The sequence below is a fragment of the Alligator mississippiensis genome, chromosome 2 (assembly GCF_030867095.1).
Source record: "Alligator mississippiensis isolate rAllMis1 chromosome 2, rAllMis1, whole genome shotgun sequence".
NCBI classification, from domain to species: Eukaryota; Metazoa; Chordata; order Crocodylia; family Alligatoridae; genus Alligator; species Alligator mississippiensis.
In genome coordinates this window covers 288899592-288917778 of record NC_081825.1, presented here as the reverse complement: position 1 = coordinate 288917778, position 18187 = coordinate 288899592, and the positions used below count along the sequence as shown (strand labels likewise).

The 18187-nt window shown below is 44.4% G+C and overlaps 1 protein-coding gene across 4 annotated transcripts in view; it reads right to left on the bottom strand.

Annotated features, from left to right (window-relative positions):
* ADSS1 (adenylosuccinate synthase 1) overlaps positions 1-18187 on the bottom strand; it is a 75557-nt gene that overhangs the window by 41756 nt on the left and 15614 nt on the right. The window contains exons 1-2 of one of the 4 annotated variants that reach the window (XM_059723287.1): positions 15845-16004; positions 13800-13902 (exon numbers count right to left, since the gene is read on the bottom strand). In XM_059723287.1, coding sequence (XP_059579270.1) covers positions 13800-13902; positions 15845-15879 — 138 coding nt within the window. In that variant the 5' untranslated portion in view covers positions 15880-16004. Of the gene's footprint in view, positions 1-1818; positions 2056-9101; positions 9482-13799; positions 13903-14621; positions 14783-15844; positions 16005-18187 lie in introns of those variants that run through there. The other 3 variants (XM_059723285.1, XM_059723284.1, XM_059723286.1) reach the window with 3 other exon arrangements.

Here is an 18187-nt window from a genome sequence, read left to right as displayed (position 1 = left end):
TTACCATGAGGACTCTCACTAAAACCAATGGGACAACTTGCAAAGTAGTAAAGTTAAACAGGTGCATAAATATTTGCAGGATTGGGGCTTTTATAAAGTGTTTCTTTAGAACCAGACTGAAGCCTTGAAATTCAGTTTTCTCCCAGAATGGTTTTAGAACCAGGGTATGAATTCCTGCCAATAAGAGTTTACAGTGAAAATATAAAAGGAAAAATAAAGTCCAGCAGTATGACTTTTATCACAATCATTCATGTTCATTAACTTCCATCGAGAAGGAAAAACCCCACACAGCGATTCATGATCCAGCAGCTTACCATACCAACAGAAAATACATTACCCACGTTCTTAATATTTAACTCACATGACAAAGTTTATTTACTTAACATATTTAATTAAGAAATGTCCTTGGGGTTATCATAGCAGATTCAAGGATATCTGGAGTTTTTATTGCTTGCCTTCATGTCTCTTTAAACCGGAAACATTTCCATCTAGCATTTAACTGAGATGAATGTAGATGAATAAAAATCAGAATAACATACTTGTGTTGTTACAGTAAGAGTTAGAAGAAAGTAAAGATCAACATCTACATCTGCATAAATATTTTATGATTGTTGCTTTGACATTTAACTTATTAAGATTATGCGCATGGTCACGTTGGACCTCGTTTACCTCGGCCTGTATGGGACGAAACAAACACCCAGGTACGTTTCCAGAGTCTTTACACTACGCTTACTTTACAGTGTTCAAACCAATTCAGACATAAACACAACCACCGGGATGTCATAAACTTCCTGACTGCACAAAGACTTCAAATCACAACTTGATAACAAGTTAAACTTCCTTGCTATGTTTTCCCACAATCTGTTTCTCATTTCAAAGTATTTGACAAGGTGCTTCAATGATGTCTGTGGGGAACATAATCTGCCCATCTCAAAAAAAGAACCTGCAGCAAAGCCTAGCTGAAGGAAACCCATAAGGTTTATTAGGGACCTTAAACTAAACTAGTTCATAAATCCTCCCGTGCATAGTAACAAAGGTACCTTATGGGGCAAGCAGAAAAGGCAGCGAACCCTACCCAGGCCCTGGGGTTTGCTTCCTGCCGTGCCCACGAGGCTGAATGTGACTACAGAAGGCGAGGCCTGGATCAGTGCGACTACACCAGGCGAGGAGGGCAGAAATCCGGCCACCAGCAAGCGTCACCTTCGGGGACGCCAGCTGACACCTGCTGCCTGCACCGCCTGCCCCCCCAACACCCAGCCACCGCCAGCCCTGGGCAGACGCCTTGCTGGGACACAACCCTGCCGGTCGGGGATCCTGTGTCCCTCATGGTGAAGGCTCAGCTATTTCTATTTATAACCCAGGCCGCTTTCTGTCCAAGTGGCATTTTGGCATGCCACCGTGGGTGGGGGAAAGTCCCTTTGCACCGGCTGCCTGGCACCTCTGCCCTGTGCCAGGCCGTGGGCAAGGAGTTTGGCGAGGGGGCGAAGCGAGGAAGCGAGCGCAGAAGTGGGGGAGGTCAGGAAGTCAGGGAGGGAGAAGGGGGAGGGGATGAAATTGGGGGGAAATGAGAGGCCCAGCAGACTGAGGGAGAGGTTGGGGGGGGGGGCAGGAAACCAGGGGCAGGGAGTGGAGGGGTAGAGCATCATGGGGGAGGGTGTGGGGGTCGGGAGTCAGGGGGAGGGTGTGGGGTAGGTAGGTCATCATGGGGCAGATACAGGGATAGGAAGTGAGGGGGCAGGATGGCGGTAGATAATCATGGGGGAGGAAGTGAGGGGGTGGGGGTGAGGGTCGGGGGAGGCGGAGCGGGGCCGCACGCACCTGGCAGCGGCAGACGACGTCCGAGTCGGTGGCGAGCAGATCGACCACCTTGCCCTTGCCCTCGTCCCCCCACTGCGCGCCCAGCACCACGGTCACGCGGCTGCCGCCCGCCTCGCCGCGCGCCCGCTTGTGCGCCCCGCCGCCCCCGCCGCCGGGCTGCGGGTGCGGGTGCGGGTGCGCCGGCCGGTCGTTGGAGGCGCGGGTGCCCGACATGCTGCCGCGGGGCCGGGGCCGGGGCCGAGTGCGCGCCGCCGCCGCCCCCCCCACGACTATAAGGCGCCCCGCCCCGCCCCGCCCCCGCCCACACCGCGGGTGTCACTGCGGGACACGCACACACGCAGCAGCGTGTCGGCGTAGGGCACACGTGCACCAGACACCACACACACACACGCACGCAGGCCTGTGTCACTGAGGGACACCCACACACACACACGCACGCACGCAGGCGTGTGTCACTGCGGGACACACACACACACAGAACAGGAGGCTTGTGGGATCGTGTCAGTGCGGGATTCAGGCCCCCCCCGCACAGCGCACACGTGCACAGCTCACGGCAGGTGAGACTGTGTCACTGCGGGACATACGCACACGGGCAGGATTGTGTCAGTGACACACACAGCACAAAGCACGCGGGATTGTGTCACTGCTCCCCTCCCCCCTCCACCAGGCACTTGGACTGTCACTGTGGGACACACACACACACACCAGACACCACACACACACACCCACACATGAATGTGTCATTGGAGGACACATGCACACAGGAGTGTGTCACTGTGGGACACACACACACACACAGCAGGAGGTGCGTGGACACACCACACACACAAAGAGCTCAGACCATGTGGAGTTGTGTCACTGCAGGACACACACAAATGCACACACACACACAGACCACCACCAGCAGGCTGAGGCACTAAGAGTCTCACTGTGGGACTTGCAGACACAAATACAACACACAGCCGACATCAGACTGTCTCTCTGCAGGACAGACACACACACACGCCACCCAGACTGAGGGTATGGGACTGTGTCGTGGTGGGACACACAATCTGAGGCACAATGACCATCACTGTTGGATACACACACACACACACCATTGTGTCACTGTGGGACACACGTACACACATACCATAGCCTGAAGCACCAGGACTGTTGCTGTGGGACACATACACACACCTACCATACAGCCTGAAGGCACGTGGGATTGTGTCATGGTGGCACATGCACGCATACACGCACATCCTGAAGCACTATGACTGTCACTGCAGAACACACACATGCACACACACATACTATACCACCTGAGGCACTAGGAGTGTCACTTTGGGACACACACACACACACACACACACAAACACAATGCATCCTGAAGGCACATGGAACTGTCACCATGGGACATGCACCTACACACACACACACACACACACACACAGAGCCTGAGGCATATGGAACTGTGTCATTACAGGACACACACACACCACAGCCTGAGGCACTAGGGCTGTCACTGAAGGACACACATGCAAACACACCATGCATATACACAACATGCAGCCAGAGGGCACATGGGACTGTGTCATGGCAGGACACATGCACAGCACACCTCTGATGAGGCACTCAGCGCCATGCTACTGCAGGACCCACAGGTACACACACTCCAGGCTGAAGCACACCGGGCTGTGTTGCTGTGAGACACACACACTAGACAGCCTGAGACACATAGGGCTATATCACTGTAGGACATGCACGTGCATGCACACACCAACTTGAGGCACATGCAACTGTCATTGTGAGACACATACAATACACACACATCAGCCTGAGGCACATGGGACTGTGTCACTTTGCTACACACACAGAGTATACACATACATTGCACACACACCAGCCTGAGACACATGGAGCTATGTCACTGGGACATGTTATCTCAGTGCCTGAGGCATGTGGGGCCATGTCACTGCAGGGCACACACAAATGCATAAATGCACAACCCCAGCCTGACACAGATGTGTCACTGCAACACTCCCATGTCAATCTGAGACATGTGGCACTATGTATGTCATGTCAGAATACACACATGCTGTCTAGCCTGCAACACATGGGTACCTGTATATGCAGAACACCCATGCCTACACAAGTCTGATGCACTGAGAGTCAAATCACTTCAGGATGCACGCGTGCACACACACACACACACACCCCTCTCCCTCTCTCAGTCCAAGACACAGGAGGTTGTTGCAGCAAGATAAGCACAGATGGAGAACATCCGCTCAGTCAGATGTACATGGGGGCACAGGATATACCTTGTACAGGCTGCAAGCTGTGTTACTTCAGGATACGTGTGCACAGACACTTCAGCTTGGGTCATGTGGGGCTTGTCAGCATGTGTGTAGAGAAGGGACATAGCTGTTCAAGCCTGATGCACACAGAACATGCTGCAGGCTCATGCACATGCTTTTCTGTCATTGCGTGTGTATGTGTTCATGGGTTGGGGGAAATATTTAACTTCCAGCTTTGGATACTAGTGACCTCCTGAATGCACGTGGAGGGTTGGTCTAATAAAAGATATCAAATTCACCCAAGGAACCTTGTCTACCTATGTCCTTAGACCAACACGGCTACAACCTACACCCCTGCAACGTGGACATACGAGACGCACAACGTTCTTCTGACACATGGGGGTGTCAGGGAACTGTGTCGCTGTGGGAGAGAACTGGGCAAGCTTGAGGGGGAGAACAGGGTACATCATGGGGTACATAATTCTACAGGAGCCTGCGGGGCCTGGTCACACCTGGAATTACATTCTAGCACGCTGCACAGTCTCATCACACAACACATTCCAGCACCTGCTCTCATGAGTGTTTTGATGAGTCCATGCATTAAAACCAAATAAATAGATAACAAACCCACTCTTGCAGAGTAGGAACCAAGAATTTGGTGCTTCAGTTTTAGACACCCAGACTTCTTTCCCTTTGCTACAGCTCTTTCTTCCTGCCAGGTAGTACGTTCCTTATTTTCAGTGAATCTGAGAGTATATCAGAAAAAGGGCAAAAAAATCTTACACTGATGCTGTTATACCACAATAGGAGTGCATTAAAAAAAACATAAATACATGCCAGGATGCAGCATGTGGCAGGTACACGTGCAAGATACCATGATACAAGTACTCATCCTCTTCAATTCTACTGTTTGCCCTAGAAAGAAGAGCTGGTTAGAGTTGGCACACAATACACTCCAGCCTCAATATTTGTCATTGGTAAATGAAGAATGTGATTAATATTGAAAATGGGACCTTATGAATTATCTTTCTGTCCTAAGTACAGGTCCCTGTTATAGCAGTCAACCACATCAGAACATAGGATGGGAAGGGCCTTCCAGAGTCCAGTCCCCCATGAAATTGTCTGCTTAGCTCCTCTCATATACCACAGCCAGAACACTACTTAAAAAATACCTACACTGGGACACAGAAAAGAGCTAGGAGAGAGAAGGGTGCTGTCAGTGCCCTGGCCATTGCAATAGCAGGGAATTATTAGGCAAAATATGTACAGGTGATCCTAGGAAGTGGACCAGGCTGGCATCATGATAGAAGGCCAAAGCCCCATGGCTCTTGCCAGTCTCATCCCAAATCTTAAAATCAGTTTGACATGAGTTATATGACCAAAACCTTCTAAACAGGTACCTAAGGTATTTCTAGATACTGGTAGGAGGACTGGTATACCCAAACCAAACTCCCACCCAAAGGTCTGGGACAGTTACAAGACAGCAACATGATCCCAGTCTCTAGACTGAAGGGACACAGCTGTTTTGGAAAGCTGGGAGGCTAGAGGTGAAAAAAAGCACTGAGCAGTTAAGAAGTCTCCTGAGGAAAAGAAATTTGGGGGGTGAGAAGGTGCCAAGGATTGTCCAAGGGTTCAACAGTGAGTTCAACAGCTCTGTAGCAGTCTAAAGGGAGTCAACTTCAAGAGAGAGGACTTGTTAATAGGTAATTGAAAAGGATGTAAGATATCTTGCATAAGTTGATCTTCCCTTGATTGTAGTGGTGCATACACGTTATTTGTTAGTCACTATGTAAAAATAGTTACTACCCCATCATAAACTGGGCCTTTTGAAGGCAGAGACTACCAGCACCATTTATATGGAATCTAATAAACTGAACCCCTCCCAATTTCTGTGTAGTGTCCAACTTCAGTATACATAATGTTTTAAATTAATGAGTCAATTAATAAGTAAACTGACATGGACTAGAACATAATTTTAAATGATTTTCTTGTCTGTGTTAGTTTTGTTCATTCAAATAATTTAAAGGTATTGCCATTTTAAAATGAGGAATATCAACTGATACTTATTTTTACTATTAGAAAAAACAGACACAGCACCAATAAAAGCTGGCAGTAGGATCACTTACTGTTAACAAAGTACGTATACTATTTTGATTCAGTCTTATGTGGAAAAATTCTCTTTGGGGCTAACATGTCTCCACTTTCCCAAAATATAGAAACACCCTGGACTGCAATAGATCAGTATTACCAGTACTTTTCCTCTGGAGGCGAGGTGGGTAGATGAGTACATGCCATAGCCAAAGATCACAGCGGGTACTATTTATTACTGATGCATATAATGTTCCCTTCATTGCTTGCATTTTCCCTCCCTACTGTACTTTAGTTCTATTAGCACCAGATCTTTTTCCGGACCTTAATTGTATTTGTATTTTCAAAGGAAATGTGTGGTATATTCTTGCTATGATTACCTCATGGTTTTTTCTTTGTAGTGTCTTTGAACATAAAAGTATCTGGTCTTTTGTCCCATAGTTTTCAATGTTCACAGCTATTTCCTGTATGTAGCTCTCAGCCAGTCATTTCTTAATATTTTTCATGTGGCAAACCAGGAGTGACTTGTTCTGCAAGAAATCACCACAGAGATTTGAAGACAAGAAAATGCCATTCTGTCTTAAAAATAGAAAAACTTTAAAGTTTGTCATCTTCAGCTTTTATTTTTGGACATTTATCTTTTTCCATTTTTCCTGACCCTTTATATACTGTTTTAAGTAAAGGTGGTTAGCCAGCTTAGTCTGAAGGTAGCAGGTAGGGCAGGGTGTCAATTTAGAGATTAATTGGGCATGTCTACACATGCTTTTACAAGTGCCTAAACGTAATGTGCATTAAGGCGATTTAGGCACATGTCTACATGTGCACATGCTAAGGTGCATTAATGTGGTGTGAGGACCAACTTGGAACTAAAGTTAGTCCCGAGTCAGTCAACATACACAGCATCAATGTGCCTTAGCATGTCTACACTTACATTAAGGCTCTTTAGCTATTTAGCTACCTAAATTTGATACCTGCTTTGGTACCAAGGCATATACTTTCTTCTTATGTTTAAATCCACTGTGGAGGTACCACTGACATTCTCAAAGTCACTTTACTGCCATTTTAGAGAGAGACAAATTTCTCTTGATGGGTGTGCACTAATTAGTTGCTTTGAGCTATAGAGTTAGGCGCTCTCTTACCTAATGAATAATAAAACTGAGCACTGAAATGCCTTAGTACCTTTAAGGATGGTTTATAATTATATTACTGCATGTGCTACATTTATTTTTATTCATGTTTATATTTAATTAATTACTACCTCATTGGACTTTATGCCATCTGAACAGCAGGTTCAATTTAATCCTTTTGTACACTTGAATGACTCAGTTTGAATCATGCCTTGAGCTGCACAATTATTTGACTATTTTGCAGAAAGATTTATACTTTTTATTAAGAGAGTGAACACTAAAGTTATAGTCATTTCACCAGTGGGGTATCTAGCTAGGTGATGCTTTTAGGCTGGCTGAGCAGATTTAACTCAATGGCAAACCTCCACTGACTTCAGTGGTGTAGAGTTAAGAGCAAAACATTTTCTTTGCAACTGTGTGCAATGTAGCACTAATTCTGTTATTTTGTAGTTTGACATTCTGAAGTGCAATTTGGCTTTTAGGGGCTTCTCTCATTACAGGGCATATTTCTCCATCATTATCTCTAAGAAGTTAGATGTTAGAACTCTGGAAGTCTGGTATTCTGCCCTGAGGAGAATCAAGAATGTATTCGATATTCTAGGTGATCACATGAGGTTATTGTTTGCTTTTAAATAAGTGACTATTTTTGCTTTAAGAAAAACACAAAAACAGGATCAGGGTCATCTGTTTAGTAATGCATTGCAATTAACAAAGCAAGAACAAAATATGAATTAAATATAAAACAGTCGGATGAATACACATTTTTAAACAATGCTCTGTTAATAACACTCACTATTCTATTTAGCGGTAAATACACTACATTAAAAGTTGTATCTCTCTGTCTCTGACACACTGACACTCAGTTTGCCTTGCACTCTGCAGTCTATTCTTTGTACTACTTGCATGGCTGTTACTCTTTAAAACAAAATAAAAAACATCTAGTAGATAGCCCAGCAGCCTCTTAGCAAAACAATGCATGTTTCTTTATTTCATCTTTGAATAATAAAGTCAAGTCCCTTTTAGCAGGCTGCACCAGAAGTTTGGAGTTTTCCACCATTCTAAGTCCAATTTTTGTTGATGGCATTTTGGCACCAGTTAATTTATTATTTAGGGGCCAAATGATGAGATCCACATTCAGAATTTTGCTTCAGAAAGCAATGGCCTTAAATAAGTTGCCTTTGCTTAATTAAGCTTTACTTTTCAGCAGTGTGAGGGGTGCAAAGCGAGGGGAGAGAAGAGGGTCTTTCTGTGGTTCTTAAAATCAGTGGTTGGTTTGTGTCTATAAAGAAAGTAAGACAGGACTTTATAATTAAATGGAACTGCTTCACCATAATTAAAACTACTTAGCCCTTCATCAACTTAACTTTCTGCTGTTGCTTGAGCATAAAATGAAATGCATATGCATGACCACCAAACATGAAATATAACCTTTCCCACATTTATACAAAGGGGTTTTTCCCCTCTTAATGCTTTCTGTGGTTATTAGAAAAAAATGCACTCTTTTTAAATACTGGTAAAATGAAACATTTTAGTTAAATAAATTTATATAATCTAACTATTAAAGCAGAAAAGGAATGCTAGTAAAGTTCATGTATGCAAGGTGACATAAAAATAATCTTATTTTTCTCACCTGATTAGTTAAGAAAAATAAACCCCAAAGTTTTCAATATCTCTTGCATATAATATATATAGTCTCTTGCAGCATGTTAGTGACTTACATTTCACAATGTAATTAGCTGGTAACTTCAGTCAATGGAAGCTTCAGTAACACAAAATAAAGCAAAAAAAGCAGCAGAGAAAAATTGCTTTTATTCATTATTGAACATTAAAAATAATGGAAGTAAAAAAAAGCCACTTATGTCTATGATTTCAAAGATAGTCTGAAGGAGGTAGGAACTCCAGTATCTTTGAAGGTCTATGAAAACTGGCTTCTCTGTCTTCTTTAAGTATGGTGGCCTATATCCTAGCATTATTTAAAGGAAGGTTCAGCAGTTGCAGCCAGGATGCAGCTGGATTGATCTACAGTCTTGGCAGTTTCAGTTGTGGTTTTGGGAAGAATTTTTGTCTCAGACACATTTCTGTGAGTTCTCTGTAGCTTAGAGCCTTTCCTGATATCTGCTAGCAAGGCACTGATGTCACCTGCTTCTGGTTTCACATCTCCTTTTCGAACTATGAAGAATGAGATTATACATGTTAAAACACTTTGGTGCAGTGGGCTTTGAACCTCCCAAAGAGAGCTATAGCTTAAGGCTTGTTTGTCAACTGCAGATGAATAAACCCCCTTATGCATAATACAGATAAATTAGAAACTGATATAGAGGAAACTTGTAATTTCCATCAATTATCCAAAGTTTAAGGCCCTAACTTTGCAAAGATTTACTCAGAGCGTAAAAAACTAAACATGAACTTAATTCTTTATTCATTCTGTGGTGGTTCAAAGCCTAAAAATCCTGCAGGTACCTGCTAATAGGATGTCACTGAATCCATTGACTTTCAACTGTTTTCCTACAAAAACTAACAATCTATTTTAATAAAAGACCCAACACTACTGTGGTCCTAAAATGTCTTTGTTGTGTACACAGCATGGGAATTCTCAGAAAAGCTTGAGTAATTGAAGCACTCAACTCCAAACTTGTAAAAAATGGTGATATGTCACCAGCTTACCCAACCTTGTGCTTGGGAATTGCAACCAACAATGCCCATCATTCCTTTAAGTGTGGGCATTAATCAGTATACCATTTTCTTAGACAAGTGTCAAGAAAAATAATTTTATCTAATCTCCTCAACCCCCATTTAATTTAGACCTGTCCCAGAGAATGAAATTTACTCCCTTGCAGAGGGCTATTCCTAAACCTGTGTACCCCTGCACTCCCTCTTAAACTTGATTTTCCTGTTAGTGGAATATAAAAGGGGGTCATAGGCCTTGTGTTGTCTTTCTGCACGGTCACAAATTACTTCTTTAATTTTATTCACAATGCATTTAAATTATATTTTTATATTTATAATAAACCATACGTTACCTGGGAATGACATGCCGGGAAATACAGCCTCCACACTGTGGATGCTGAGTGAGTGCAATACCAACTAGAAAAGCTAGACATTTGTAAGTCAGCAGCGCCAGATGGACTCCATCCGAGCGTGCTGATGGAGCTGGCTGAGGTCATCACAGAACACCGGGCAAAGCTCTTTCAGAATTCGTGGTGCACGGGGGGAAAATCCCTGAGGATTGGAAGAGGGCCAACATTGTGCCCATCTTCAAGAAGGGGAAGAGGGAGGACCCAGGCAACTATAGGTCAATCGGCTTAACCTCCATCCCAGGGAAAATCCTGGAAAAACTCATTAAAGGATCAATGTGTGATACACTTGGGGAAGGGAAGATTCTGAATGACAGCCAGCATGGCTTTGTCGCAGGTAGGTCTTGTTTTACCAATCTCATTTTCTCCTACGACCAGGTCTCTGGACATGGGAGACAAGGTATCCAGTATATACCTAGCCTTCCAAAAGGCTTTTGACCTAGTATCCCATGATATCCTTGTGGGGAAACTGGAAGATTGTGAGCTCAGCTGCTCGACAGTTCAGTGGGTGGGAAACTGGCTACAGGGTAGGACCCAGAGAGTTCTCATGAACGGATCTGTGTCGTCCTGGTGCAAAGTGGCCAGTGGTGTCCCTCTGGGGACTGTGCTCGGACAAATACTTTTCAACATCTTTATTAATGATTTAGATGGAGGAGTGAAAAGCTCGCTGGCCAAATTCGCAGACGACATCAAGTTATGGGGCAGTGTGGTCACATCAGAAGGTAGGTTGCAGATACAGGCAGACCTGGACAGGCTCGAGAGTCAGGCAAACCAGAACCAAATGAAGTTTAACACTTCCAAGTATAAGGTGCTCCATCTGGGGGAAAACAACCTTCAACATACATACAGGCTTGGTGGTGACAGCTTGACTTGCACCACGGCCGAAGGGGACCTAAGGGTAATGATTGACAGTTGCATGAATATGATCCGTCAGTGCAAGGCAGTGGTCAGCAGGGCAAATAACATGTTGGCGTGCATCAACCAATGCATCTCATGTAATACGAAGGAAGTGGTACACCCACTGTACTCAGCACTGGTGAGGCCGCAGTTGGAGTACTGGCCGCAGTTCTGGGTGCCACACTTCAATGAGAATGTGGAAAACCTTGAGAGGGTCCAGAGAAGAGCCACCAGTATGATCAGGGACTTGCAAGGCAAGCCATATGAGGAAAGGCTGAGGGACCTGGGCCTCTTTAGCCTAAAGAAGAGAAGGTTGAGATGGGGCTTGATAGCGGCTTACTGCTATATCAAATGAGTGCATCAGGAACTTGGTGAACAACTGTTCACCAGGGCACCCCCAGGGAAGACCAGGGCCAATGGATACAAACTCCTGGAAGGCCGCTTCAGGCTTAATACCAGGAAAACCTCCTTTGCAGTCAGGGTGTCCAGACTGTGGAATAAACTCCCTTCAGAGGTGGTGCAGTCACCTACCCTGGAGATTTTCAAGAGAAGACTGGACAGTTACCTTACTGGGCTCACCTAACTCCAGTTGTCTTCCTGCCTAGAGCGGGGCGGGGGGCTGGGCCTGATGATCTGCAAGGTCCCTTCCAGCCCCTAACAATTTATGAATTTACCCTCACTTACTACATTTACTACAATAAATGCACCGGAACTGAAACAGAAACAACCTGCTTGTAGTTTTGTCACATGTTGGGTGCTTTGAAACCATTTTAAGGGTGCCACTGGATACTAGAGGTGCACCAATACATCAGTCCCATATTGCATTAGCACTGATATAAGGAAAATTGACAGTATCAGCAATTGGCTTTTCTTGGCTGATGGCCAGGAGCACAGTGGGGCAGGAGCAGGCGCTGCATAGCCAGGTGAGGGCATGGGACAGAGCAGGTCATCTGGGGGCCACTGGGGGGGTGGGGCTCCCACCACGGCATGCACCTTGGGAGGGCATGGGGGGGGGGGAGGCTCAGATCTGCACACAGGATGGGGGTGCGCTGCCGCTGTGGACTGGGGTGGCACTGGGCTCTTCCCAGTGAGGGGCCTGGGCTGAGCTGTGCTTGGGGCAGGTGGCAGTGCTGCTGAGAGGGGAATAATGGTGGGGCTTCAGCCACCCTAAAATTCACCATAGCCCCCACTGCCAGTGCTGCCACTGCCTGCACCAAGTGCAGCCCGGCCCAGCCCCCCTGCTGGGAAAAGCCCAGTGCAGCTGCAGCCCCAGCATGCACATCCGCCCTTGCCCAGTGGCAGCCTGCCCTTCCCCAGCATGCAGATCTGGGGGCACACACACTCATGGTCTCCTGGGATGTGCGCAGCAGCGGTAGCCACACACCCCTGTGGCCCTTGAATGAGTCGCTTGCAGCTCCATCCCCTGTCCCTCCCTAGTTGTGCAGCACTTGCCCCTGGCCCAGCCCCTGCCCCACTCCCTCCCTCACTATGGCGCCTCGATCTGCTCCCCACAACCCCTTCCCTCCCCCTGTGCCTTTACCCACAACAGACCCACCAGCCAGATGCTACTCTCCAAGCTGCCGGGCCGCATATTGGCAATCAGATTGGTATTGGTCGATATGGCTCCTTAAATATCGGCCATTGATACTGGCCCAAAAAATCTCTATCGGTGCACCTCTACTGGATACCATACAATTATTAGCACTGTTAGGAATGCAAACACCTACACGATTCACAAGATAAACCCAAATAAGCATCAGTGTAAAAAACATTTTGACTTGTGGTCTTTCTGAGATCTTTGCAATAGAATAATTGCTCCATTATTTTTTCTTAGTCAAAAGCAGGTGACATTAGTTTTTGGATTGGGATGTTGTTATATTCAGGAGAGTTATGGAGAGGTACCTTGAGTCTAAAAAGGTTGTGAACCGCTGACTTAGGTGCATGATTAAGTGTAAGCATACAAGTCATTCACAGAGCCTATTCAGCAAAGCCAAGCGAAGCAAAGCAAAGCATTACACATTTAAATGCTTTACTGAACCAGAACTTTGATCAGAAAAAGCAAAATATTAGGAACAGGAAAGGAGAGTAAAATGAGATTTGTCCAGCCATATCACAACAAAGCAATAGAGTTTGATTTCAAATTCAAGTGATACATCTAATAAAAATATTCCAAGAAATTCAGAAAAATGCAAAGAAATAAACTACCTCCAAGCTGGAGGGAAAAGCTAAATTCAATACTTTTATTCACTTGGAATGACTTTTTTTCTATTCTACCCTGACTGTTTTAGGCGATGATGAAGTTTTGAAGCACATTTTATCCCTCCTATGGAGAGTGCTTCTAAATGACCATCTTTCTAATACTCAGTTCTTCCATCTAGGATAGAATAAGCATGCCAAGAACCAAAAGAAAATTAAACTAATGCCTTTTCACTCTCCCAAATACCAGACCATCCATATCTACAGATTCTTCCTAGCAAAAGATGGCAAATGAATGGAAAACTTTTATGGGAACTTACTGATAATTCCACATTCCCCCTTTTGTCGCTTAGCTTCTTCTTCTGCAAGAAGTTTCTTCCTTTTCTCTGCCTTTGCAGCTTGTTCCTTCCTTTCCTGGTTTTCCTGCATTCAAATATTCAGATACAAGGTTACACAGAACATCCATGAGAAAAATTTACTGGTCAAAATATTTGCAGTTTGTAATTGAAAACTATTTTTTAAATGTCCATAATCTGATACACGCTGCTGGGCTTCAGTTGTTTAGACTTTGTGCTTTCAGGCGAGTGGCGTAGTGAAGTCTCTTCGGGACAAACTCTAACCTTGTCTACATGGCGATATAGTGACTTAGTTCATTAACTCTAAAAGCAATGACAATGCAGTGGACTGAAATGGACCCACAGCAGCTTGTTATGGCACTATCCTATCTAATAATAATGAATCTACATGGCTTTTTGTTATTTCAAACTAATCGCTTAGCCATCTGGGCAGATATTCCATGCTACGTTGTTCTGCCACTCTGCTCTGATTTTTCATGATGTGAATGCGGCGATTCATACCAGAACCATAGGAAATCCAGGACTGGAAGAGGGGTCAAAGTCCCATGGTTCTTCTTTTAGCATTCAATGCTGGTTTTGAACTAGTAGGAAGCAGTCAGAAGCAGGGAGCCAGTGCCAAGCACTGTGATGATGACTGTCATTAATACGAACTACATGACATGCAGACACTTGAAATGCTGGTGGATATATCAGTTTGGCCCTGTTTGTTCACAGGGCTCTTGATGCCTGGCAATAAAGCTAATGGAAGAGGAGGAAACCAAGAGGTTACCTTTGTAGATTACCTACCTGAAGCAGTACTTCTGGGCAAGATGGTAGTAGCAGAACAAAGGCCAGTTTCCCAGAAATCTGCAGAGCTCCCCGCAACACCCTCCAAAGCTGGAGAGGCAGACTACTATTATGAGAATTCCCTTCCATGAGAAACACATTACCATAATCTTGAAGCTCACGTTTCCAGTTAATAGATAACCAGCTTGGTGGTAATGCTGGTAGATCAGCTCTCAGGACAGTTGCTACAGAGATTTGCAGCACTATAAGGACAGTACTGCTGTATAGTATCAACACTTAACAGTGCACATGGTGTTAGGGATGGTTTTGAATAGAAAAGTTCTTGAACTGGACAGGGGCTATTGTTGGTGCACGTGTTCTTTACTTCCTAGGCCAAAGTATTAATCAACAGGAGAGGAAATTTTTCCATGGTAGTGCATAGCCTTTTGATCACTGTGAAAGATTCACCATTATTAAGTGGTCTGAAAAAGTTGAAATGAAAGAACTTCTAGAAATTCACACCTGTTAGCTAGAATTAGGAAAATTTTGCTTCTCAGAAAATGTTGTACTATAATGAAATTAATTTCTTCCTCTTGTTCTGGGAGATGCAGCGAACTGTTTACACCCACATCTTGCAACACTTTTCACTGGATTCTTGGACAAAAGAAAGAGGTGGCTTAATTTTATTCAGAGTAGCTAAAGAAAGTCAATAGAGCTTGCTTCCAATGCTTTTTGGAAAAAAGGAAAGGTGGATGGCACAGTCTTATGGAAAGGCTGCGTGTTTCTCATTATTATAGACTTGCTTCTTTCTATACAACATGTGATACCAAGAGAGAAATTCTGAAGGGTGGATAGAAACAGGAAGCAAAAATTATTCTTTCAGAGTTTGACAGCCAGAGACCACATCCTGGAAAAACAGCCTAAAAGGTAAAAAACCAGGATCAGCAATCCATTATTTTCCTAGTTTGAGGCCCAGTTGAAGCTGAATAATGCCCCATAATGAGTTTAGTGTGCTTTTATAAACAAGTAAAATGGAAGCAGTTGGTGTTATGCTATTTATGAGTTGGGCCATATCTAAACTGAGATTTTCTGACACGTTGTCCAAAAACACAGTTAATAATTTAACAAATGATACACAGTTAATGTTTCTTCAATAAAAATACAAAACAACTAAACAACAAACGGACTGAAAAGTTAAGGACAAAGCTTAGGGAGGCATAGATAGCAAAGAGTATTCACAGCACCTGAAGGTGATGTGGTCAGAAGTGTTCTTCTCCATTTCCTCTGGATTTGAAAACAGTAGGAAGGAGAATCAGTGGGATGGAGTATTACTTTCAGTAATCGAAGTAACAGAAATGGTAGGTTCGCCAATAGGGCACGTTCTCCACATTCCTTCAAAGCCTTGGAGCATTTGAGTGTGTGGTTTGACCTTTGTATCAAACAGTATTTCATCACAGCTGTTTGCTTCTGCAGACACTCCCTCTCCAACGCTGTATACTGCAGTTCAATCTTTGAGACTGCTTCAAGAAGCTGTCCTGCCAGCAGTCTGCCTTTACAGTCTACTGATGTGATGAATAGGTTGTGGATCAGATCCCCTTCTTACCCCTCCCAAGTCATTCAGCAACCCTTCTTTTAATGATAACTCACTTCTTTACTTAGCTTGAGGTGCCAAGGGAAATCAGAAAAGGTCCAGTTACTGATTTTCCCCACCCTCATATTTTATCACTGGTGGAGTGGAGACTTTCTTTTCTCATAAATTTAGAATGCCATTCCCAGCATCTCAGCAATTCCTTTTGAGGTAGCTATGTTTTCAGTTTACTTCCTTGTACTACATATCAACAGATGGATATAGAAGATATGTGGTGTTGTTGCGATGAACCAGGATGTTCTCTGCTCACCATGACCTGTGCTGGAGATGGTAGTGCAGGTAGTGCAGAAGGGGAATGCTAACGATTGGGGCAATAGCCAGGAGTTGCTTTGCCGTGTAATTTCTGGACCAAAATAGTTCACGCTCTCTGCCTTATAGTTCCCCATTACTGCATCAGCTCATAAAATACACTGAAAGATTAACAGAATTCTTCAGGAACTGTTACATGCATTATATGTCTTCAGATACCTCTGCACTTCAAAATGTCCCTGTAGCTTGATTTGGGGCATTTATCTTCTGAACACCAAAGCTGTGTAAAAGTGGAGTGCACCTGATGGAACTGAGCCAGTGTATCTTTTCTAATTATTTTGATAAACCTTCCTATGGCTTAGGCTATGATAAATATGATTTTAAAATATGTAAATCATTTCATTTTTGTAATTCCTATGTTACTGGTGTGGGAGGGATGGAAGAGCCTGGAAGGAGGCTGAGTAAGCAATTTAGACAGGCGGTAACAATGTAGCCAATGGTTATGCACTGCCATGCTAGATTAAAAAAAAAAAAGATGTTGACATTTCTAGTATCTCTGGGGACATCTGCAGTGGGTGAAGGGGGAAGGGACAGCAAGCAAAAGCAGTTTTGCAATAGAAAATGCATATTTGTAGAAAGCATGGCTGATAGCTGCAATATTTATGGGGTTAAATGCGGTAGGGAAATAGATTTAGAAACACTTCAGTCTCTAGACTAGATGCTGAATACAGCAGGCTTAGCAGAAGCGGGGTTTAACGTCAACCAGGTAGAGTGTTCCCGAATGTAAATGGGCAGCCCGCACCCAGGTTATGCAGTTTAAATCTCCATATGCAATAGTATTGGCATACAGTACACAGAACTTACAGACACTATTACCCCTCACGGGCAACTTCATAGTGCCATCCATGTGGGGTTCCTGCACATTGTCCATATCTGCTGCATCATACCACTCTCATCTATCTTGATAATCCTCCTCCTATTTCAACTTCACGTTATGTATAGGGCAAAGGGTGCTCTCAGTGGTTTGTTGGGGTTTGCCATGCTGTCTGAAGTGTTATTTGCCACATCACCTTTGGATGGGACAAAAGGTCAGCTCTGGTCCACTTGCTTCAGGTACCACTGCTGTTTTGAGTATTCACTGGAATTAGTACTGAGAGCATCCCTGTGTCCTTTGCTTTAACTGGGCCCAGTATAGTTTTCTGTATTCAGCATAGTTTTCTGATGATTTTTTCTGTATGGGGCTGGGCATGGGAAGACCCAGATACACAAGTTCTCTGATATGCCTTCCCTCCTGGGTTCTGAGTCCTAATATTCAGTAAGACGTTTACTCCCTTGTGTAACATATCCATTTTACTCACCTGCCTTCATACAGTCCACATCGTTAAGATATTTTTGAGGAGTGCCTGACCCATTAAGGCAGCTTTGCTACAGAGCCTGAATTTTTGTATCAGTTTATATGCTCATTTCTTGCCTACCTGCTATGGGGACAAAGCAAGCATGGAGGTAGCTCTATTTGAATCCAGGGTATGTCTACCTTGTTTTTTAGGGTTGACACTAAGGTTATCCCTAACTAGTCCAAGGCACATGAGCAGCCCCTTCCTGTCTATATTACCTTGTTCCAACTACAGGCCAAACACAGAAGAAAAGACAAGTTGTGGGCAGACTGATTCCTAGCAGGACTCCACTTGAG